This window comes from Capra hircus, chromosome 10, assembly GCF_001704415.2.
Source record: "Capra hircus breed San Clemente chromosome 10, ASM170441v1, whole genome shotgun sequence".
Classification (NCBI taxonomy): domain Eukaryota; kingdom Metazoa; phylum Chordata; class Mammalia; order Artiodactyla; family Bovidae; genus Capra; species Capra hircus.
The window spans coordinates 67,253,693-67,279,036 of record NC_030817.1 but is presented as its reverse complement, the minus strand read 5'-3'; the positions used below and the strand labels follow the sequence as shown (position 1 = coordinate 67,279,036).

General features: G+C 36.6%; 1 protein-coding gene across 1 annotated transcript in view; it reads left to right on the top strand.

Moving 5' to 3' along the window:
• Positions 898-25,344, top strand: part of BUB1B (BUB1 mitotic checkpoint serine/threonine kinase B) — a 50,698-nt gene continuing 26,251 nt past the window's right edge. Inside the window, exons 1-8 of the mRNA XM_005685483.2 lie at positions 898-1,154; positions 4,264-4,410; positions 9,355-9,414; positions 9,957-10,101; positions 13,876-14,072; positions 22,632-22,801; positions 23,983-24,197; positions 24,370-24,461. Coding sequence (XP_005685540.2) covers positions 1,120-1,154; positions 4,264-4,410; positions 9,355-9,414; positions 9,957-10,101; positions 13,876-14,072; positions 22,632-22,801; positions 23,983-24,197; positions 24,370-24,461 — 1,061 coding nt within the window. The 5' untranslated portion in view covers positions 898-1,119. The remainder of the gene's footprint in view (positions 1,155-4,263; positions 4,411-9,354; positions 9,415-9,956; positions 10,102-13,875; positions 14,073-22,631; positions 22,802-23,982; positions 24,198-24,369; positions 24,462-25,344) is intronic.

Below are 25,344 nucleotides of genomic sequence, written 5' to 3'. Positions count from 1 at the left end.
CTGCTGCTGCTAAGTTGCTTCAGTCGTGTCCGACTCCGTGCAACCCCATAGACGGCAGCCCACCAGGCTCCCCTGTCCCTAGGATTCTCCAAGCAAGGACACTGGAGTGGGTTGCCATTTCCTTCTCCAGTGCATGAAAGTGAAAAGTGAAAGTGAGGATGCTCAGTCGTCTCCGACTCTTCAGCTAGGCTTGTTCAAAAACGCTGCTCCCTAGCCACATCTGAACTTACCATGGTTTCTTCCTCAAGAAATCGGAACTGGGACTAAAGAATGTCAATAAAGGCTGGTCTGCTGAAGGGGAAAAGAGGCAAAACCTCCGGAGCTGTAGCATAGCTGTATTCTCTGCCTGGGACTACAGCAGAGAAGCAAGGCGGTGTCATTACCACATTACAGATGAGTTAAAACTTAAGGTCAGAGAGAATATGTCGCTTGCCTAAGGTTGCACATTTGGTACGATTTCTACAGAATTAGAATCTAGTTTTCTTCAATTCAAGTGCGGGGCAGGAAACAGCTGGGTCAGAGCCGCCTAAGAACTCTGGACACTTGTGACACTCGGGGCAGACAGCAGGAGGTGGTCATAGCCTGGCCAGCCAGTCCAGAAATCAGGTCAAGCGCAAGCACTCAAAGATATCTTACTATGCTCATTATATCAGAGAATTCTGATGCTTAAAATGTTCCTCGCTTGGCTCAAATATTAGCTCTAAGGCCTGGACGCAGAAAGCACCTGTTGAGAATTTACACCTCCTGAATTTACACCCGCTAAGCCTGCGGCACCTGGACAGCCACAGTCCCCGGAAACTACCACTCCCACTATGCACCGCGACAGCATTGACTAAACCCGGGATAAACTACAAGTCCCAGGATTCCTTGGGAACTAGCGGGGAGGAGCGGAGGGGCGTAGCACGTAGTCCGCGCGGGACCGTTAAATTTGAAACTTGGCGGCTGGGCGTGAGAGCTTGGGGTGGCTGGTTCGTGAGGGGATTAGGTGCGTGCTTTTTCGGGGAGCACCCTCCGGTCGCTTCAGTGCCTCGAAGGGCAGGTTGCAGAAGGAGGCCCAGGCGGTCTGAGGCTCTGAAGAAAGGCCCGCGGGAGGACGAAGCCCTAAGCCGGGAATGCAGGATGGCGGCGATGCAGAAGCAAAGGGGTGCTCCGAGGTAGGTACCGGAGAAGGGCGGCCGGGAGCTGGGCCTGCGAGCTTCTAGGGTGCCTGGCAGTGACAGAGGCTCCGCTGAGAGCAGTCCAGGAGAAGAGCAGGCCCGACCGAATCGTCCTCCCTGCTGGAATTGGACGTGAGGAGTGGAGGTGAAGGCACAGGGTTAGCACTGACCTCAGTGCGCTGAGGGCGCGTGAGAATCCTGCTGCAAAGCCAAGGAGGCTGTGGGACCCCAAGGGTCCAAAGGGTTTGGAATTTGTGGTCTGTGTTTGTGTCTCAGCCCAGCCATTCGCTAACTCTGTGACTTTGGATACGTCTTTAAATGGAAGATGCCGCTGTTAACGCTACCTACCATTCCGAGTTCTGGGAGAATTCAGGGTATTTGTTAAGTAACTGCCTCCAAATAAGTGCTTAGCACATGGTAGGTGCTGTCTTTAAGTTAGCATAGTTAGAAATCTAAAAAGCCCATTTCTGCATGCTTGCTGCTCTTCCTTATTTATCCATATATAAGCTCTTCTGTGGAGAAGGCAATGGCACCCCACTCCAGTATTCTTGCCTGGAAAATCCCATGGATGGAGGAGCCTGGTGGGCTGCAGTCCATGGGGTCGCTAAGAGTCGGACACGACTGAGCGGCTTCACTTTCACGTTTCACTTTCATGCACTTTCATGGAGAAGGAAATGGCAGCCCACTCCAATGTTCTTGCCTGGAGAATCCCAGGGACGGAGGAGCCTGGTGGGCTGCCGTCTGTGGGGTCGCACAGAGTCGGACACGACTGAAGCGATTTAGCAGCAGCAGCAAGCTCTTCTGGATTGAAATTCTATGTGCGTTCTCATTAGGGGGTACACGGTATTTATGAGCTTCCTAGGTGTCGCAGTGGTAAAGAATCTGCCTGCCAATACAAGAGACACAAGAGAGACTCGGTTCCATTCCTGGGTTGGGAAGATCCCCTGAAGCAATAAATGGCAGCTCCAGTATCCTTGCCTGGAAAATTCCATGGAGGAGGGGCCTGGCAGGCTACACACCACAGGGTCACAGAGAATCAGACACCACTGAGCACTACCGCAACCACACAGTACTTAGATAAATGTCATTTTACGAGCTCTTTAATTCATGCAAAAGATATATATACTTTTTAAATTCTATATTGGAGTATAGCCAATTAACACTGTTGTAATAGTTTCAGGTGAACAGCCAAAGGACTCAGCCATACATGTATCCATTCTCCCCTAAACTCCCCTCCTATCCAGAGTGCCACCTAACATTAAGCAGAGTTCCCTGTGCAATAGGATAGGACCTTATTCGTTATCCATTTTAAATATAGTGATGTCATGCGAGATATATTTATTAACCGCCTACAAAGTACTAGGTGTAACAAAAACACAAAAATCCCTATCCTTATGAAGCTTAAGTTCTGGGTGGAATGAGGGTAGGGAAAACAAGATAAATAAACCAAAAGGTAGACAGTGGTTGGTACAAAACAAACAAAACTGGGGAGGAGGACGGTTGGTGCAATTTTTGATAGTTTTGAACAGAGGGCCTCACTGAAAAGGTGTCATTTAGCTCAAGACTGGAAGGAAACTCAAGAGTTAGTCATGCATTGATCTGGGGGGAAGTACAAAGGCTGGAGGGTGAGAGTTGGGGGAGGCAGGGGCACTGGCTGAGTAATTGGAGCAGAATGAACCAGAGAATAGAAGGAAATGAAGTAAAAAAGGTGAAGATGCAGGCATTATAAGGACTTGGCTTTTACTCTGTAGTTGAAAGTTATTGGAGGGTTTTGAGCAAAAGAAAGACATGATCTGACATGGGGTTAAACAGGATCACTTTGGCTGCAGTATCGAAAAGACTAAAGGTAGAAAAGGATGGAAGCAGAGAGACCGGTTTAGACGTTATTGAAATAGTCCAGGCAAGAGAAGATGGTAGCTTGAGCCAGGCTGAAAACAGTGGAGATGCTGAGAAGGTTCATTTCTGGATACGTTCTAGAGGTGGAACCAACAGGACTTGCTGGATGACTGGGGGATGTGAGAGGGGTGTCTAGGTTGGCATTAAGATTTTTTACTTGAGAGCTGGATAAATGAAATTGCCATTTATTTGAGATGAGGGAAGAAGCAGGTCTTTGAGGAGGCAAGAGGAGGAGAAGGGAGGGAGGAAGCAATCCAGCTCAATTTTGGACATTTAACAGATTTTTTTTTTTAACAGATATTTTAATTGCTATTTTAAGAGAAGAAATCTAGGAACCTCAATAAATATTTATTCACTGCTTACTACTGTTAGATCCTGTGTTAGATTATGAGAATAGAAAAATAAATGACATGGCCCTTATATTTACACAAAATAGTTAAAAAGATAAGAGTAGTTACAACTTACATTATTAATCACTTACAGTTTGTTTTCCTGAAGGGAGTTTTTAGCTCTCGTCTAGACTGAGGTCACACAAAACTTTCACTTTATTTTTGAAGAATAGTGCCTGTCTGTCTCTGTTTTAAATACAGAAATAGCATCTCTTAGCCAGAAGTAAGCTTCTCTTTGAGGACTGTAGAGCTCTGAAGTTCAGAGTATATACCCTTTGTGGTGATTACCTCCAAAAAGCTTTTGCGGATTCCCCCCATAGAATTGACATAATTGGAGGAGGCATTTATGATCAGTAAACTGTATTTTTGTCTGCTTCTACTCTGGGCTACCTATATATATAAACTTCAGTTTTAAGTAATCAGTTGAAACATGGGGTTAGTCTGGTAAACACTTTGCTAATTTTAAATTAAACAAGGTGATACATTCAGTGATAGGCATCTATCTGACTTTTGTCTACTTTGCCAAATTTATAATATTTTTTTCCCTTCTTTCTTCCTGTCATAAACTTTCTTCTTAGGATATTGCTCACAATATTGTAGCCATGTTCTCTCTTCCATTAGGTAATACTGCAGCCTTGAACTTGGAAACAGATAGACTCAGAAGGTTAGGAGTATAACATTAATAACACTACTAATGTGCCAGCCCACTGTATTTAACCCAGAGATCATGAATTATCACTTTTCTGAAACCATTTACAATAATCCAATGTTGTAACAATTCAGTGTTAGTATGAGATTTACTTTTGTTTCTCTCTCCACAGTGAAGTCATGTCCTTGGAGGGAGATGAATGGGAGCTGAGTAAAGAAAATGTCCAACCTTTAAGGCAGGGGCGGATCATGTCCACACTTCAGGGAGCACTGGCTCAGCAAGAATCTGCCTGTAACACTACTCTTCAGCAACAAAAACGGTGTGTAGAATGGCTGGGGCTCCACCAGTCATCCCCAGCTGTGGTAGTTAATGTGGGCGTGGACCCATGCAGGATGGCATAAGGAGTACTAAACTACTCTTCAAAAATTGGTAAAATTGGTAGTCTGAGAATCTGTTCCTCTCCTGCATTCTTATCACACAACAGCTATCTAAAGATCCCCTCGAGTGCACTTAAGAACAAGAGCTATAGGATTTCATTTCACTGTGGAGCAGCCAAACTCTTGTATCAACAGAAATATTTCTTATACAGGGGGAACTGATAAGTAAAGCAAGTATCATATTATAGTATTTACCAAAAGAATTATGTCATTCTGAATCCTGAAACAGAATTAACTCTTTGAGACTAATCAATTAATGAAATTGCTTCTTTGTGTTCTGAATACTGAGGGAGAGTGCATCTGTTTATCCTTTGTCTGTACTCAATTATTAATGTTCTAGGAACATATTTTTGAGAATGTATGCAAAAGAAATAGTGGTCTCCAAAGAAAATGTATGCCTTGGAGAAACTGAATTTAAGGAACTCAGGGTGATGAAAAGCTGAAAAATACCACTCTATTGTTCAATATAGTGAACAATAAAACTTGCTCTCCTTTGACAAATGTTTTGATAAATACACTTCTTTTCAAAAAGGTAAACTAAAGTATTGGTTTCTACCTGCAGTTTCGTGACCAAAAAATTCTTGTATTATCAGAAAATTATCATAACTTTGATCTAATGTAATGAATACCCTTGATCATCTCTTTGAATCTTTAAAAGCACTGGATTTTATGGTTTTGTTTCACAGATGGTGTTCTATTATTAAATCTTTTTGATGACATTCTGTGACATTGTACTAGTTTTTCCACTTCACTAACTATTCTTCCTTTTTGCTTGTTGGCTTCCTACTTGATTTTACCTAAGTTTCTGTTCTTTGCCCTCTGTTCTCATTCCATATTCAGATTTTCCAGCATTATTTAACTACTGTCTACATCTCTTACTTGCTTTCTAAATGTCTTTTTATCTACCTGTAACATATGGAGATAAATATTTCACTAGTGTATTAAATACTGAATCTTTTCTCATGTAGGACCTTCCTTTTTCTACTCCATTTTGATTAATGGTATGAATTAATCTGAATGATCTTACCTCACTGCTCTCTCATACTCATTGATTTAGTCGATTGCTAGGGATTGGTGATTTTTTTTTTTAAAGATCTATTTTTTATTACTTTAAACTTTTGACTGTGCTGGGTCTTCGTGGCTGTGTGCAGGCTTTCTGTAGTTGTGGTGAGCAGGGAGTACTTTTTGTTGCAGTGCGCGGGCTTCTCACTGAGGTGGCTTCTCTTGTTGAGCACAAGCTCTAGGCCATGGGCTTTAATAGTTGTGAATCTCGGTCTCAGTAGTTGTGGCACACGGCTTAGTTGCTGCAAGGCATGTAGGATCTTCCCAGAGCAGGGATCGAACTTGTGTCCCCTGTGTTGGCAAGCAGATTCTTACCAGGGAAGCCCCTAATTTTTTTAAGTATAATTTGCATGCAGTGAAAGGCTCAGATTTTTAAGTATGCTTAGGTGATTTTGATACACATTTCAAGACAGAACATTTTTATTACCTCCGAAGGTTCTCTCCTGCACCTTCCCAATCAATCTTCCCCTCCTCCATGAAGAAACCAGTGATCACATTTTTATCACCATAGGTTAGTTTTGTTTATTTTACTATTTTATATAAATGGAATCATATAGTACTTTCAATATGTTTTTTAGGCATTTTCACGTTGCATGTATTAGTAGATTGTTCCTTTTTTTATTTTAACTGAGTAGTATTTCATTTGTTTATCCCTTTATCAATTATGTACAAATGGATTCTTTCCAGTTATGTGTTTTGTGGGTAAAGCTGCTATTTACATTCTGAATAAGACTTTTTGTGGACATAGATTGTCATTTCTCTTGGAATAGCATTGCTAGGTCAGAGAATAAGTGTTTGTTTTCCAAAAAGGTTGTAACATTTTACTCTCCTATCAGAAACATTAGAATCAATTTGCTCCAGATCCATTCCCATATTTAGTGTGATGTTGTTGTTGTTGTTGTTGTTTCATTTTAGCCATTCTGGTGGATGTATAATAGTATCTCATGATGGTTATACTTCCCATCTCCCAAGTGACTACTGAAGTGAGCACTTATTTACTTGTTTATTAGCCATTTATATATCTTCTTTTGTGATGCATTTGTTCAGATATTTTGCCTTATTTTACAATTGGAAGATCCCCTGGAAGAGGGCATGACGACCCACTCCAGTATTCTTGCCTGAAGAATCCCCATGGACAGAGGAGCCTGATGGGCTACAGTTCATGGGGTCGCAAAGAGTTGGACATGACTGAGCATCTAAGCATAGGACTGCAAGAGTTCTTTATGTAGTCTGTATACAAGTCCCTTATCAAATATATGTGTTAAAATATTTTCTCCCAGTTCATGGCTATCTATTTTCTTGGTGGTACTTTTTGACAAGCCAAAGTGTTTAATTTTGGTGTCTGATTAACTAGTGTTTTTCTTTTAGTACCTTTTGTGTCTCCTCTAGGAAATCTTTGCCTGCCTAAAAGGTCTTTTTTTTTGAAAAAAGGAAAAAATCCTGTAGTTCTTTTTCTTTTTTTTCTAGTAGCTATGTTTTAGCTTTTATGTTTAAGTCTGTGATTCATCTTAAATTTATCCTTGTGCATGGTGTGAGGTTAGAATAAAAGATCTTATGCCTCCGTCCCTACCCTCATATGCCTATCTAGTTGTTCTGCCTTCATTTGTTGAAGAGAGTTTTTTGTCTTTCCCCATTAAATTGCTTTGGGGCTTTTGTCAAAAATCATTTGGTTGTGTATGTGTGGATCATTTCTGGACTCTATGCTGTTCCATTGATCTAACTGTTTACCTTTTCATCAGGTTGTATGAAAGACAACTTGTATGTTGTCTTGATTAGCTTTATATAATAAGACTTGAAGTCAGGTAGAATTCAAAATTCTTTTAGCTATTATTAGTCCTTTGCTTTTCCAAATTTTAAAATCATTGTGTCAGTTTCTAGAAAAGAGACTGCTAGGATTTGAATTGGATTGCATTGAATCCATAGATAAATTTGGAGGTTTGCTGATTTTTATCAGTATTGTCTTGAATTTTATTTTTCATTTATTTCATTATCCCATACTTAAATCACCATTTTAGTCACACAATTGTGGCCCCTTTTCTAATTTCTCCTGTTATTATACTGTTGTTATCAAACAGGGTTCTTGGATTCTTTAATCAGGAGAAATTGATAAGAGTCCAGACAAGACATTCAAGCAAGGCTTTACTGGGACTAGAGCTGCAGGGGTCAAAAACAAGTAACAGGTTCCCTTGCTTGCTTCCCGAACGTGGGGCCAGCTTGTTCCCTAAAGGGAGTGAGGGTAGGGGCAGGTCCAAGGTTTGGGCTGGAGGGGTGGCTTGGGTGATCTGCCCACCCCCTTGCTTTTGCTGTATGCAGGGATCATACTGCAGTACCCTGCTTTTGCTCTGGACACCTTAGAAGTAGCAGTTGGGTTTTTGGTCTTTTTATATCTTGTTCAAAATTTGTTCCAACTGCTCATGTACACAGTTATTTTTTACTCCCTTATAGTTTCTTTATATTCTGTTGCTCCAGAAAACATTTGTCCAGGTGCAAGCACTGTCGCCAAGGGTCCCAGGTCCCAGCCTTTTTCAGTGTTACCTGATTAATCTTTTTGAAATCTTTACTTAGCATATTCAAGATACTCTCCAACTGAAGAACCACTACTGGCTGAACAGCCAGAATCCAAGCTCTTAAAATTTGCATTTAAAGCATTCTCTTACCTCTTCAGATATCTCCATTTATTCCCAATACTGACTTTATGTTATAGCTGGATAAGCTCTCCGACTTTGACAACTTTATTCAATACTGATTTCCCTCTCTCTTGTAAGACTCTTTTTTTCTTTGAAATCTTATGTTTCCTTCAAAGTCCCACCTTCTACGACTGCTTCTATAACACCTCCTTTTGACATTATAAAGCCTTTACTATCAATTCTTGACAGTTGTAATATACTGCTCTGTATTGTTAGTTAATTTTTCATTTATGTACTGTCTTTCTTATTAGAGTTTAAGGGTCTTTTGTGTCAGGGACTATTCTTATTCTTTATGTTAAACATAACCCCTTATACAGTTATTATTGATACATTGTTTATTTAAATTGTGGTTTATTACATAGTACTTCCCCTCTATTCTGACTGGTCAACCTTTAACTTCATCTTAGCCCTCTGCCTTTGTAAGCACTTTATAAAGTCATATTTCACACTTTCTCTGAAACATTCCTCCAATTTTTATATGGTCTAATTCTTCTTTGACTAATGTTATCCATGGAATTCTTCTTTAAGAGTCTTATTTCTGGATATATATTAATGTGTGTGTGTGTATATTTAGCTTCTTCAGTACTATCATATGCATATAAAGGTAATGGGTGTCATTTATTGAGTACTTAACTACTTACTTTGTCTAAATACTTTACACTTAAGACTAATCAACCTAATAAGATAGATCATATTATTATTACCATTTTACAGATGAGGTAACTGAAAGCAGAGTTTAAATAGCTTTTCTAATGTCACTCAGTTAGTGATTAGTGGAGCTGCACTGGAACCTTGGGAGTCTTGTTCCAGAGCTTTAAATGCTGTGTAATAGTACTTTTCTATAAGTTGTCTTGAAATTTCTCTTAATTTCTTCATATTTTGTCTCTCCAGTTATGTTATCAAACAGAATCCTCATTATTTCTATTCTTTTTCTTTCTGTTTAACAAGCTCTCAAACTCCAGTACAGTTATCTAGATTGATATTAAATACTTAATAATGAATAAAAATAATGGTGACACTCGTTCATTTGGCTGTTATCACTATTGCCTATGCTAACATTTTCTGTTTAAATTTCAGGGCATTTGAATCTGAAATTCGATTTTATGCTGGAAATGACCCTCTGGATGTTTGGGATAGGTGAGTCTTTTTTATTTAACAGGGCAATAGAAACTTAATAGATGGAGTTCTTATAGCTATGCCTCTCAAACTGAGTTGTGTGAAGCAGTGTGTTAGAGTAGAGAGTAGTGTTTTTGAGACACAAAGAAGCAGAATAATTATAGTGTATCTTCCTGAGGTGCACTTTACCCTCTGAGCCACCAGGGAAGGTCAATAGATGGAGTTCTTATAGCTATGCCTCTCAAACAGAGTTGTATGAAGCAGTGTGTTAGAGTAGAGAGTAGTGTTTTTGAGACACAAAGAAGCAGAATAATTATAGTGTATCTTCCTAAGGTGTGACTGTGAGCTATACCCATCTGCCACCATCCTCATTTTTTCCCACAGGTACATGTTAGCAATATTTAGAAAAGTCTGAGAGATACAGGTTTAGGACATGTCACTGAAAACCTCTAAATAAACATTGTCAACATATTAGATATTTCTGCTTTGAAAAGTCCAGAATGGATCTTGGAACAAGACATGTTAAACTTGAAAAATAATTCATTTCCTCTCTTCCTATTCAGATATATTAACTGGACAGAGCAAAACTATCCTCAGGGCGGGAAGGAAAGCAATATGTCAACGTTATTAGAAAGAGCTGTAGAAGCGCTACAAGGAGAAAAACGATATTATAACGATCCCCGATTTCTTAGTCTCTGGCTTAAGCTGGTAAGTCTTTCTGAAGTGCCATCTGAGTTTATTAAATTAAGAGATTTTTCTCAATAGGTATCTTATACATTCAAAAACTGAGCTGTTCAGTAGATACTAAACATTCCATAAATACTCAAAATTGTTTCCATCTAGAGATGCATTTTACAAGAATTTTTTTAACCCATTAAAAGTGACCATAAGGCCTGTATATCTCTCTGTAGGAATGGGTTATTTATCGGTTTTAATCATCATTAGGCTGTGCAGCTGTGCTCGGGGAGGACATATAGGAGCCAGCGCATGGTGGTAGTACAAGTGTTTGGGAAAATCTTTTGTAGGTGATTCTGCTGTTCCTTTCTTCCATTTTGTGAATCATCACAGTAAAAAACAGTGTTGTTTATATTTTATCTCTCATTTTTTTTTCATTTAGTGTGTTGCTATAATTGAAACTATTGACCTGACTACCTTGTACTGTCTTACTTGACATGTAGTTCTTTTAAGAACACTTTTGAGGATTTTTTATGAAAACATCTTCTTTATAAAAATGATGACCAGAGTTTCTTAGACATTAACTCTTCTCTTTTATCCTAAAAGAGATTAGAGAAAAGCAACTGGGGACTTGGTGGTGGTCCAGTGGTTAAGAATCTGTCCTCCAATGCAGGGGACACAGTTTCAGTCCCTGGTTGGAGAACTAAGATCCCACATGCCATGGGGCAACAAACCCCACAAACGACAACTACTGAGCCTGCACACCACAACTAGAGAGAAGCCCACACATCTCAAAAAAAGATCACCTGATGCAGCCAAAACTAAATAAATAAGTAATTTTTTTTTTAAAGAAAAAAGGCAAGTGGTAAATATTTAGAATAGAATTTTAGATGATAGAATTAGATATTGGATAAAAACTTTAAATAAAATATATAAAAAATTAAAAATAAGTAGTCAAGTAATTCTAAATAATAGACTGTTTTCAACAATCATTGTAATATGATAAAATACCAACACTGGAAATTAATAAGCTTTCTGGCTAAAATATACCTCTATATTTATGGCTAAAATATAATAAAATAATTATTAATATCGTTAAATGAATCTTGAAGACATAATTGTCTTGATTTCTGCAGGCCATTTGACATATCTTGGCATCCTTATGTAAGCTGGTGACATTACCTTAGGGATAGTAGTTATGGGAATTTATAAGAAAGGATGGCACACAAAGAATGCTAACCAGATTTGTTAGTGAGACTGTGGTTCCTGATGGTGAACTAATAGCTTTTGTTGTTCATTGTATTTTATATAATATTCTTATATGTGACTTACTAGAAGATTGAACTAAATAAACCTCTAAAGTGACATTTAATCCCAGGTTTCTATGATTATAGTTAGTTGAAGCTAGTAAAAGTAGTAATTGGAATAATTTCTCTGTTCACTTGTGTTAACCCAATGTTTGTAGTGAAGAGTAATGATTATCATAGAGTAAAAAGCATAATCTAAGCCAGTGCTCCTGAAAGAATGATCTGTAGACTGTTCAAGGTAAATACAAAAATTGAGAGTAAGCGTTTAGAAATTTTATTGACAATTTGATGTTGTGCATCTATGTGCATCATTTTTCTTATAACTTCTATTTTTATTGTCTTTTTAAAAAATATCAGTCAACAATGCAATGGAAACTTTTAAACACACACGCCTAAAATTGTCCCTTCACTACAGGTAATTGGAGAGGCACTGGTCTAGGTAACCCTCAAATTCAACATAAAAAAAAAAAACCCTCAAATTCAAATTATTAGCCCTAGAGTGATCAGCAGTAATCTAAACTTTGTAGCTGGGAAACAAGGTGCATATTAAATTATTTTGCTTTCTTTCTTAGTCATAAGGAGTAAAGATGGGCTCCTCACACTATTCTTTTGCTTTGCAGAAAGTTTTCTCCAGTCCGTTTTATAAAGGATAACTAAAATCTAGCTAAGGAAAAATTTGTTCTTAGAAAATATCCAGTATTTTTAATTAAAAGTTTAAAATGGTTTTAATTTGGCTTTTTAAGAGTTACCAGAAAGATATGTTTAACTTTTGAATTGATTAATCTAACCATCTTATCCTTTTATATATTTCGTAAGTGATCTTATTCAGCACTCTGGAATAACCCAAACTGTATTCACTGCCCCATGCTGCACCACAGCTGTTCAGAAAACCATTATTGAAGTGCAGTCAATTTTAAACTTTATTTATGTAGTAATAGATATCAAGGACTTGCTCTTACAGTGATAAACATTGAGAATTATTACTTTGCTTGAAATATCATCACATGTGGGAAAACATCTCTAATTTGAATAAGCAGAAAAACTCCATTACTGAATTACTATGAAATTAAACTATAAGATACTAATGGATTTTGTTAAATATATAAATGGAACATTTCATTTTTTTCTACTAGACCGTGGGTAGGGACTAGAATGTAGTAGAGAGCAATGTTTTCTGCCTTTGTGGAACTTACTTTATTGAGGAAGACAGATGGTAAGCAATTAATTGTAAGTGTAATAGAAGAGAAAGAGGGAAAGTGTTGAGATGTATGGTAAAACATACAAGATGGACTAAACCAAGGCTAGACAATCAGGAACAGAAAGATATGAATGAAAATACATGTAGTAAATGAACAGGAGAACATGTTATCCTCTGCAGTAGTAAAAGAACTCTTAATGAGAACACTGAAATGTTATTTTTATATGAAAGTAGAAACTTTTAAAAATAAGTATTAGCTATGAAATTATATTTGGAAATAACTACTAACATTTTAAATTTGTATAACCATCTTAGAAAGCAATTTACTTTTTAACATAGTTCCACTTATAGGAATTTATCTTAAGGGAATAATGTAAAATGTGAAAGGCAATATGCCTAAAGGTATTCATTACACAATTATTTACAATTGGGAAAAAGTAGAAGTGGTTTGTCCAGAAAGTAAGGGAATAGTTAAACGATGAAAGATCTACTAGATGGAACATTGTTCACCCATTCAAACATATTAATTAAGTAGCAGCATGGAAAAATGAATGATGCACAGTTAAATGGAATAAAAATATTTAATTATGATTAAAACTATGAAATGACAAAAATCTTTTTATCCCATGGAAAAATGATACATGTTCCTTTTTTTTCCTCGAGAAAAATAAAGACTGAAAAAATATATCAAACTTGTTAGTGGTGTGGGATTTTTACCGATCCCTTCCCTTTCCCTTTTTGCTGCTAGAATTATCTGTATTGTGGCTGGTCTTAATAAGGTCCCTTTTAAAATACAGATTTGACCATGTCATTTCTTTGCTTATAGCTCTCCTACCCCAACACATATAACATTGACTATCAGGTATATTTACAATTGATGAGCTTGACTTTCAAGCCCGGTCACACCTTTTTTCCCCAAACTTCTATCTAGCCTACACCTCCACAATCTTAGTCTTCAGTGTCTTTGCTTATGCTTTTTTCTCTGCCTAAAGTGCACTTCATTTCCCACTCTTTACCTTATATAAGTTTATTTCTCCTTAAGGGCCACACTCAAATGTCATGTATTCTTGAAAGCTTTCTTCCCCATTTTTTTTTTCTTACAAATTAATTCCTTACTTTTGTCAGGTAAGGGATTAGTGTAAATGTGTTTTAGGTCCTCCCAATATATTCCTTATAATCTTGTGTTATAATAGATAATATTTTTTTCAGTGCAGAAACTACATATTGTATCTCCAGTGACCGGAACATAACAGACAATATGTGAAGAAAAATTGGTTAACTGCTGTTTTTAATTTGTTACAGGGGCATTTATGCAATGAACCTTTGGATATGTACAGTTATTTACATAACCAAGGAATTGGCATTTCACTTGCTCAGTTTTATATCTCATGGGCTGAAGAATATGAAGCTAGAGAAAACTTTAAGAAAGCAGATCTGATATTTCAGGAAGGTATTGAACAGAAGGCTGAACCGCTAGAAAGACTGCAGTCCCAGCACAGGTAAACTTCCTCTCTGGAGCTTTTCTTAACTCTTTAATAGGTACAGAAAGTTGTTTTGCATCTGAATAAAGTGCTCTCTGTGGATTGGCAAGTTAATTTCATTACTATTCAGTTTTTTAAAAGACATACTTTTTAAGTATTTTCTATTTAACATACAGTAAAGTCTAGTCTTTGATGTATAGAAACATGTAACCATTATCATCATTAAGATATATTTGAATTATTTCATCACTCCATAGAATTCCCACATTCTATCCCTTTGTGGTCAACACCTATTCACAGTCCCAACCTCTAGCAACCACTGATCTATTCTCCAGCCCTATAGTTTAGACTTTTCCATAATGTCATGTCAGTGGAATCATATAGTATATAGTCTTTTAATTTGGGCTGCTTTCATTTAGCATAATGCATTTGAGTTGTAAGAGTTCTTTATTCTGAATGCAAGTCTTTTGTCAGATGAGTGATTTGTAAACCTTTTCTCCCAGCTTAATTCTAGAAGTGACTTTTACAGTACAGAAGTTTTTAATTTTGAAGAAGTTTAATTTATCAATTATTTCTTAAATAGGTTGTGCTTTTGGTATATCTAAGAATTCCATCTAGCTGAAGGTCACAGAGATTTTTCTCCTGTGTTTTTATCCTGAAGTGTTATAGTTTTTGTTTTTAAATTTGTGATCCATTTTGAGTTAATTTTTATAGAAGGTATTAAGGTTCTTTTTTTTTTGCCTATGAGCCTTATTTATTCATGTGCCTTTTGTTGAAAAGGTTTTCTCCATTGAAGTACCTTTGCATTTTTGTCAAAAATCAGGTGGTCATATTTGTGTAGGTTTATTTCTGTTACTCTGTTTTCTCTTTTGATCTTAATGTCTATCACTGGTATATATTACCCTTATCTAGATTGCTGAAGAGTTATAGTAAGTCTGGAAATCAGTTAATTGTTCTTTTTAACTCTTCTAGTTCATTTGACGTTCTGTATAAATTCTAGAATTAGCTTTCTAGGATTTTGATTAGTATTATGCATGAACAAGATGTATTTCTCCATTTATTTAGATCTTTTATTTCTTTGAATAGGCTTTGGTAGTTTTTATCTTTCAAGGACTTGGTCCACTTCATCTAAGTGATGAGTTAATAGGCATAGAGTTGTTCATAGTATTCCTTTATTATCTTTTTAATGTCTATAGGTTAGGTAGTGACCTTCCTTCTTTGTTTTTTTCATATTGATAATCCTGATATTTGGTCCTCTAGTTTATCAAATTCTATTGATCTTTTTAGGAAATAAGCTTTTGCTTCCATTGATTTTTAAATCTTAATTGATACTCTGCTCCTAATTTTATTAATTTCTGCTCTTTATTATTTCCTTCTTTGTGCTTACTTTGGGTTTCACTTGCCCCTTTTCTAATTTAAGGTAACACTTAGAGCACTGTTTTCTAGAGCTTTTTTTTCTAATATAAAAGATTTCTGTCTAAGCACTGCTTTAGCTGTATCCCACAGATTTTTATAATAATACTATATTTTCATTTTCATTCAGTTCAAAATATTTTCTAATTTTCCTTATGTCTTCCTTTTGATCCATGGGATATATAGAAGTGTATTATTAGGAAGTGTTTGCAGATTTTTCAGGTATCTCCCTGCTACTGATTTCTAGTTTAATTCCATTATGGTTAGAGAACATAATTTGTATGGTTTCAAGTCTTTCTAATTTATTAAAGTTCATTTTATGGCCCAGAATATGTGAATGTTTTGTGTACACCTGAAAATGTGTTTTCTGCTGTTTTGGAATAAAATATTTTATAAATGTCACTTTTAGGTCAAGCAGATTGGTAGTCAGTTCTCGTCTTCTGTATCCTTGCTGACTTTCTGTTTACTTATTCTGTCAGTTACTGAGAGAGGAATCTTGAAGTCTGTTTTGTTGTGGTTTTTTTTTTGTGGGATTTTCTTTTTCATTTTTTTGCCACACAGCTTGTGGGATCTTTGTTCCCCTTCCAAGAACTTAACCTGGGCCTTCGGAAATGAGAGTTCAGGGTCCTAACCACTGGACCACCAGGGTATTCCCACTTTTATTGTGAATTTATCTCTTCCTTCTTTGAGCTCCTATCAGCCTTGCTACATATATTTTGAAGTTCTATTAAGTATATACACATTTAGAATTGATCCCTTTATCATTATATAATGTTCATCTTTATCCCTGATCATACTTTTTCTGACGTCAGCTTGATCTGATATTAATATAGCCAGTCCAGCTTTCTTTAGTTTTCATGATACATCTTTTCCTTTCTTTACTCTTTTTCCCAACAGTTTTAAAGGTATGCAACCATATCCACAATCTAATTTTAAACATTTTTAACACCGCAAAATGAATTCCATACTTATTATTATTCCACAGAACTGGAAAAGGTCAGTTTTCATTCTAATCCCAAAGAAAGGCAATGCCAAAGAATGTTCAAACTATCACACAATTGCACTCATCTCACATGCTAACAAAGTAATACTCAAATTTCTCCAAGCTAGGCTTCAACAGTATGTGAACTGAGAACTTCCAAATGTTCTAGCTGGATTTAGAAAAGGCAGAGGAACCAGAGATCAAATTGCCAACATCTGTTGGATCATAGAAAAAGCAAGAGAATTCCAGAAAAACATCTACTTATGCTTCACTGTGCTAAAGCCTTTTGACTCTGGATCACAACAAACTGGAAAATTCTGAAAGAGATGGGAATACCAGATCACCTTACCTGCCTCCTGAGAAATCTGAATGCAGGTCAAGAAGCAACAGTTAGAACCAGACATGGAACAACAGACTGGTTCCAAATTGGGAAAGGAATATGTCAAGGCTGTATATTGTCACCCTGCTTATTTAACTTATATGCAGAGTACATCATGTGAAATGTCAGGCTGGATGAAGCACAGGCTGGAATCAAGATTGCCAGGAGAAATAGCAGTAACCTCAGATATGCAGATGACACCACCCTCATGGCAGAAAGTGAAGAAGAACTAAAGAGGCTCTTGATGAAAGTGAAAGAGGAGAGTGAAAAAGCTGGCTTAAAACTCAACATTCAGAAAACTAAGATCGTGGCACCCAGTCCCATCACTTCATGGCAAATAGATGAGGGAACCATGGAAACAGTGACAGACTTTATTTTCTTGGGCTCCAGAATCACTGCAGTTGGTGACTGCAGCCGTGAAATTAAAAGACACTTGCTCCAAAGAAAAGCTATGACCAACCTAGACTATATTAAAAAGCAGAGACATTACTTTGCCAACAAAGATCCATATAGTCAAAGCTATGGTTTTTCCAGTAGTCATGTATGGATGTGAGAGTTGGACTATAAAGAAAGCTGAGGACTGAAGAACTGATGCTCTTGAACTGTGGTGTTGAAGAAGACTCTTGAAAGTCCCTTGGACTGCAAAGAGATCAAACCAGTCAATCCTGAAGGAGACCAGTCCTGAATATTAATTGGAAAAACTGATACTGAAGTTCCAATACTCGGGCCACCTGATGCAAAGAAATGACTTGGAAAAGACCTGATGCTGGGAAAGATTGAAGGCAGGTGAAGGGGATGACAGCAGATGAAATGGTTGGATGGCATCACCGACTCGATGGACATGAGTTTGAACATGCTTCCGGAGTTGGTGATGGACAGGGAAGCCTGGCCTGGTACAGTCCATGAGGTTCCAAAGAGTCAGATACAACTGAGCAACTGAACTGAACTGATTAACAGTGACTCTCCATTCCCTCTCAATCCAGTTCCAGGCAACCATTAATCTCCTTCTCTCTCTGGATTTCCCTATTCTGGACATTGCACATAAATGGAATCCTACATTATATGGTCTTTTGTGACTGGCTTCTTTCACTTAGCATGTTTTCAAGGTTCATTATAGATGAACGTAGTTGTGGCATATATCAGTATTTCATTTTTATTGCCTAGTAATATGTCATTCTATAGATATAGTGCATGATTTATCCATTCATCAGTTATTGGGCATTAGGTTGTTTTCAATTTTTGGCAATTATGAAATAGTGCTGCTATAAACATTCATATTATAGGATTTTGTGTGGATTTCCTTTTATTAACAAAGGGGTTTCTTTTTATTGAAGGGTAGTTGATGTACAGTGCTGTAGAAGTTAAAGGTACACAATGTAGTAATCCACAATGTTTAAAGGTTATACTCCAGGTGGTGCTAGTGGTAAAGAACCCACCTGCCATTGCAGTAGGCATAAGAAATGTGGGTTTGATCCCTAGATCAGGAAGATCCTGCATGGCAACCACCAAAGTATTCTTGCCTGGAGAATCCAATTGGCAGAGGAGCCTGGCTGGCCACAGTCCATAGGGTCACAGAGTTGGGCATGACTGAAGTGACTTACTTAGTGACTTACTGAGCGTACACACTCCATCTATAGTTATTATAAAATATCAACTATATTCCCTGTGTTGTACAATATGTCCTCGTAGCTTAGTTTATACCTAATAGTTTGTACCTTCCTATCCCCTACCCCTATTTTGCCTCTCCCCACTAGTAACCACTAGTTTGTTCTCTATATCTGTAAGTTTCTTTTTTGTTTATTCACTAGTTTGTTATATTTCTTAGATTCCACATTTAAGTAATATTATGCAGTATTTGTCTCTTTGTCTGACTTATTTCACTTAACATAATCCCCTCCAAGTCCATCCATATTGTTCCAAATGGCAAAATTTCATTCTTTTTTATGACTGAATATTATTCTACTATATATTTATACCACATCTTGTTTTTCCATTCATTTGTTGGTGACAGTTAGGTTGCTTCCATATCTTGGCAGTTGTAAATAATGCTGCTCTGAACACTGGGGTGCATGTATCTTTTCATATTAGTGTTTTTGTTTTTTTCAGATATATACCCAGGAATGGAATTGCTGGGTCATATGATAGTTCTATTTTTAGTTTTTTGAGAAACCTCTATTATCTTTTCCACACTGGCTGCAGCAATTTACATTCCCACTAACACAGTACAAGGATTCTCTTTTCTCCACATCCTTGATAACACTTGTGATTTGTGATGTGTTCTTTCTGATAATTGTCATTCTGACAGGTGTGAGGCAATACCTCATTGTGGTTTTGACTTGCATTTCCGTGAAGATTATTAATGTCAAACATCTTTTCATGTGCCTTTTAGCTCTCTGCCTTTCCTCTTTGGAAAAAGTCTGTTAAGGTCTTCTCTCCATTTTTAAATCAGGTTTCTCTTTTCCCTTTTAACCTGACAGTGTCTTTTTATTAAAAGTGGTTCTTATACACAGCAAAGAGTTGGATGTTGTGTGTTTCTCAACTGTCACAATATTTTTTATGTGGTTTATTTAGAACATTTTGATGAAATTACCAACTTTGTGGGATTTAGATATGTTATTTTAGTATTTGTTTTCGGTTTCTCTGTCTTTTGTTCCTTTGTTGCCCCTTTCCTGTCTTCTTTTGGATTGTTTGATTTTTTTTTTTTTTTTTTTAGTATTTCACTTTAATTTATTTTATTGACTTTTTGTTTGTTATTTTTTAGTGGTTCCTCTAGGGTATATAATACATATACCTAACCTTTCACAATCTACTTAGAATTAATATTTTACCACTTCAAGTAAAATAATAGAAGGCATAGAACCTTTATAACCATATAGGTTCTATATTTTCCCGACTTTCTTGATATACTGGTGTTAAGTATTACATTTACATACATTGAAAATCCCATCAGACAATGTTATAATTTTTGCTTTCAAAAGCCATATGTATTTTAAAGAACTTAGGAGAAAAATAGTCTGTTATATTAGCATTTTTGTTCTCCTTGTTCCTGAAGTTCCAAGTTTTCCTCTGATATCATTTCCTGTCAGACAAGAGGTTTTTTCTAGCCATTCATTTAGAGTGAATCTTTTCCAATAAATTCTCTTAGTTTTTCTTCATCTGAGAATGTCCCCCCACCCCCACCCCACCAGCCTCACTGCATGCAGAATCTTGATTTCCTCACCAGGGATCAAACCCGTGCCTCCTGTTTTGGAAGTGTGGAATTTTAACAACTGGACCCCAGGGAAGCCCCTGAGAGTGTCTTTATCCATCTTTGTTTCTGAAGGATATTTTCACTGGATGTAGAATTCTGGTCCAACCATTCATTTAGCATGTTTCTGTCTGCTAGACTCTCTGATATCTGATGGGGCATCTACAGGCATTTGAATGGTTCATCCTCCTTTTTGTAGTGAGTTTATTTTCTCTGGCTAAGTGTTTTTTTTCTTTAACATTGCTTTTAAGCAATTTGATAATGATGTATCTAGGTATGATTGCCTTTATATTTAATCCATTTGGGGTTTACTGGGCTTTTTGAATTTGTAAAGACATGACTTTCACAAAATTTGAAAAGTTTTCAGCCATTATTTTTAAAATGCTTTTCTGTACCTTTTCTTCTGGGACTTCAGTTCCACATATATTAGACTCTGATACTGTCCCACAGGTCCATGAAGCTTTGTTCATTTAAAACAAAATTTTAACTATTCTTTCTGTTCTTTAAGGTGATCAATTTTTGTTGATTTGTCTTCAGGTTCATTTACTCTTTTTTCAGCTTTCTCCATTCTGATAATGAATATATCCAGTAAATTGTTTATTTCAGATATTGTGTTTTTCTAAATTTCTAAAATTTCCGTTTGATTCTTTTTCATAGTTTCTGTGTGTCAGTTGAGAATTTCTATCTTGCCAGTCATTCTATCTTTCCACTCATTTTATATTATGGAGCATCATTATATTAGCTGCTTTAAAATCTGTCTGAAAACTTAACACCTGGGTCATTTGATGTTTTTATTAATTTTTTTATTAATTAGTTTATTTTAATTGGAGGATAGTTACTTTATAATATTGTGATTTTTTTCTATTATTCTTTGAACTATATATAAAATTTCTACCTGAGTACCAGTCGTGGTTGTGCTGTGATTTCTATGTTTGTATTTTTGGTCACTGTGCTGTAATGTGCTTAGTCCCTCAGTTGTGTCCAGCTCTTTGCGACCCGACAGACTGTAGCCCTCCAGACTCCTCTGTCCTTGGGGATTCTCCAGGCAAGAATACTGGGCTGGGTTTTTATGCCTGCCTCCAGGGGATCTTCCCAACCTAGGAATCGAACCCAGTTCTCCCACATTGCAGGCAGATTCTTTACTGTCTGAGCCACCAGGGAAGCTGTCATCTGATGTTTGTATTTCTGTTTTTCCTTTGAGAATGGTCACATTTTCCTGATTCTTTATATGTCAGGTGATTTTGGATTATATACTAGACACTTATACTGGTTTTATTAGACTCTAGGTCCTGTTAGTTAATGTTTATGTTTTTGTCTAATTAGGTAACCAGCCTTCAGATATAATTTCTTTTTCAACTTATGTGAGTAGTGGTTCTAATGTCAGTTCAATTTTCAGAGACCTTTAGGTCTATCCCATTTGTCTGTTGCTCCAGGGTTAGTCTAGGGCTTGGACAGTGGTTTATATTATAGTTCAGTTATTAAAGCCTTTTCTGTGCTGCTTTGGGTCTGCTCTGTGTATGCATAGCTCAAGGGTGGTCTAGGGCTTGTGCCAATTCATGTACAGAATCAGGAGATTCTCTTCAGCTCATCCCCTCCAATATTTCTCCCATACTCATTGGCCCTCACAGTCCGCTTTTTCCTTTCCTCTGGACAAAAAGATGAGGTTTCTTTAGGAGTTTTAGCTTCCTGCACTGCTAATGTAACAATGCAAAACCAAATGGAAAAGAGAAGGGGAAAAAAAACAGGAAACAGCCTTGAGTGGGTTGTTTCTTTGACTCCTCTCCACAGTCCACTTGCTTTTGTTTACTTTTTAGAGACCTCAGCTGCTTTTTTGTATTTTGTCTGGAGTTTTTTTTTTTTTTTTTTTAGAGTTTTTAATTCTAATCAGTGAGAAAGAGAGAAACTAATATGAGCTTATTCCATCTTGGCCAGCATTTGCAGTTTATTCAGTTTCTTTACCCTTTTGATAATACTTAAAACTTTGGCAACAGCACAGAAGTTTAGTCTTCAAACTTCTACCAGCTTTACTAAAAAGTAAAATGTCATGTTTAGTGCAACTTCATTCATCTGATTCAGGGAAAATGTTGGGGTAGGGAGTTGGGTGGGGATTCTTTGTAGCAAGAGAGACAATAAAATAGATGTGTCAAGATGTTAACAATTAGTTAATCTAGGTAAAGAAGATATGGGTGCTCACTTACTCTTTCAACTATTTTGTGAGTTTGAAAAGTCAAAATAAAAATAAAAAGTTGATGGGAAACTCTGATCTTAATATATTCTATAATCTTAATCTAAGGCACTGATCTAATCCTGAGGTCAACCTGCTGGTGCTCTTCAGAGTATTTTTGATTGGTCAAATTTGGATATACAAATTTGGACCTTCTCTGATTTCAAGGTGGCTTTCTTTGTTTCTGACAGAATAAGCACTTTCTTTTGGCTATTTCTATATATTTCTTCCCTTACATCCCACTCTTTTTCCCTGTTTAGCAAATTAGGAAATTGACTCTGGACAGTAGTGTTCATCTCACCAACTGTTACTTGTCCCTTCTCTTACTTTAGACAATTCCAAGCTCGAGTGTCTCGGCAAACTCTGTTGGCACTTGAGAAAGAAGAGGAGGAGGAAGTTGTGGGATCTTCTGTACCACAACGAAGCACACTGGCTGAACTAAAAAGCAAAGGGAAAAAGACAGCAAGAGCTCCAATCAGCCGTGTAGGGGGTGCTCTCAAGGGTAAGTTTGTTAGGTGTTATTATGGGAAGCTTTTAGTTTCGGGTGATAGGCAAATTATGTAAGGAAATCATGTATAAATATATATATGAACATTGTCCTGCTGTTCTGACTACTAGGAAGCAAAAAAAGAAGTCTAAGGAGAAGCTGAGATCAGTGTGCAGTAACACTAAAACATGTCAGCATTTTGTGTCTTTAATTAAGAAAAACCTATTCTGGGACCCTTATAATGCAAAAAAAGAGGGAAAGACAGAGAAGGAAGGAAAAGAAAAAAGAAAAACTTAATCTAATATGTATCTAGAGTAATAAGCAACTAGAGTTTCTGAGTTTCAGTTACTAGTTGACAGATATGCAGTAATATAGCAAGTATTATCAAAGTAAAGCTTAACATGTACCAAATTCACAAAGAATGTATTAATTTGGTCTTCAGTTCTGGAGGGTCAGAAATTGAGCTCTCTGTATACTTAAAGATGATCAGCAATAGCTGTTTTTTAAATCTACTATTTTTTAAGGTAAATTTTAGGTTCCCAGCAAAATTGAACAGAAGGTACAGAGAGCAGTAAGCTTTTATTAACCACATTTATAGCAGTTAGACACGAAGACCAGATATTTAGATCTCTTATCCCTATCCTGATATCAACTTTGTAATACTCAGAATGTTCCTTGGAGATCTGAGAATTAGAGTATAGAGAATATAGTCCTAAAAAATATTTTATCCAGATCATGATGAAGCTTGACTCTAATAAGCAGCCCCACTAAAGAGAATACCAATAATAAGTGGGCTGTGTTGGGTTTTTTTTTTTTTTAAGATTCAATACATTTCAGCTGAGAGAAAAATTTTACCTGAAAAATGAATATTAAGATTTCAGTTAATCGTGATAAAATTAGACAATGTTAGAATGATGACTGAAGGAAGATACAGAATTTGTTTTTTGGATATCTATATGTAAAAGATTATAGGTGAGGGAAAAAAGGGAGGGTATAAGTAACAAATACAGAATAGACTTAAAAATTAATAATTTGATGCATTAAGGTTTTTAAAAATTATTATTTAAAAAAATCTCTGATTCTATGGTAGTAGAAGTAATCTTGATTTGGGAAAGGTCCAAGTATACCTTATTGGGCATCTAAATTGGTAAAGATTTTTAAATTTAGATTTTGAAAGTTTAATATTTTTCTTTTAGCTCCAAGCCAGAACAGAGGTCTCCAAAATCCAGTTCCTCAACAGATGCAAAGTAATACTAGAATTATTGTTTTTGATGAAAATGCTGATGAGGCTTCTAGAGCAGAGTCATCTAAACCTACAATCCAGCCATGGATAGCACCTCCTGTGTCCAGGGGCAAAGAGAATGAGCTGCAAGCCGGCCCTTGGAACGCAGGCAGGCCTTTGGAATACAGGGTAAGGACTCTAAGATCCAGTTTATTTGCTGACATAACAAAGGCTTCAGAGTTCAAACAGAGGAGTATTTTTAGCATCTCTTTTAATTCCTCTTGAATAATTAGGCATGGTCTGCATATGGTGTGTCAGAATGTAAAACCATGGTAATTTTAGTTTTCTTCTTCATCGCCAGCCTCGTGGCAATACAGCGTCTATGACAGCTGTACCCTCTATGCTTCCAAGTTTTACTCCATATGTGGAAGAGACTGCACAACAGCCAGTTATGTGAGTTTGATTTCCAGATATTTTGAGGTGGAAATTATTAAGGATGGACAGGGGCACCTATCTAATTCCTAAAGCATTTTCTTCTTTGTGGAAATGAAAGTAAACGAAAGTTTTATTTCCTTTATGTCTTTCTTTTTTTTTTTAGTGTGTTAGGGCTAAAAGACCACTTGTTATTCTTATTAAGGAATAAAAATAGGTTTATATTTAAATTGGTGTAGTCAAAGATAGTCACTGTTATTTAAGGGAGATGTTCTACCTTTATTATTGACAGTAGTGAGGAGTTATGGCAGTTTTTGCTCATAACCTGCTTTTTCTTTCTGAATGTCTTTTTCTTGGCATTTCTATGAAATATAATAAATGATTAAATAATCAGGCAGTCTAAGATTCAGTCTAATATATAACATTGTGGAGTGGTAATATTAGGTCATATTTTGTGTCCCATTGCAAGAGTTTCTTCATATATAATTTGTAACCCCTCATTATATGCTAGGTATGATGTTTGTGTGGGTTTTTTCATAGTCTTTTTATCAGTTGAGCAAATTGAGGAAGCCTTTTAAGCATGTAGATGCTTGGACCATTAAAAGTTCTGATCCAGTGTATCTGAGGTGAGGACCAGATATCTTTAGTTGTAAAAAGATACACACAAAAAATAAAAAATATGTAAGTGATTCTGATCCATAGTCCAGATCCTAGTCGAGGTATGCTCCATTTTTACACCTGTATTACCACTCTCTACTCTTCCCCTTCAGCTGATAATGTTGAATTTTACATCATCAGTTCCCTAAATGCTGTATTTCTAATTCTTCTGGGTTCAGAACAGTGATAAATGGGCATAAGTTAGCTTCATTTTGTACACTGGGCTCTATTTAGATTTGGTTATTCA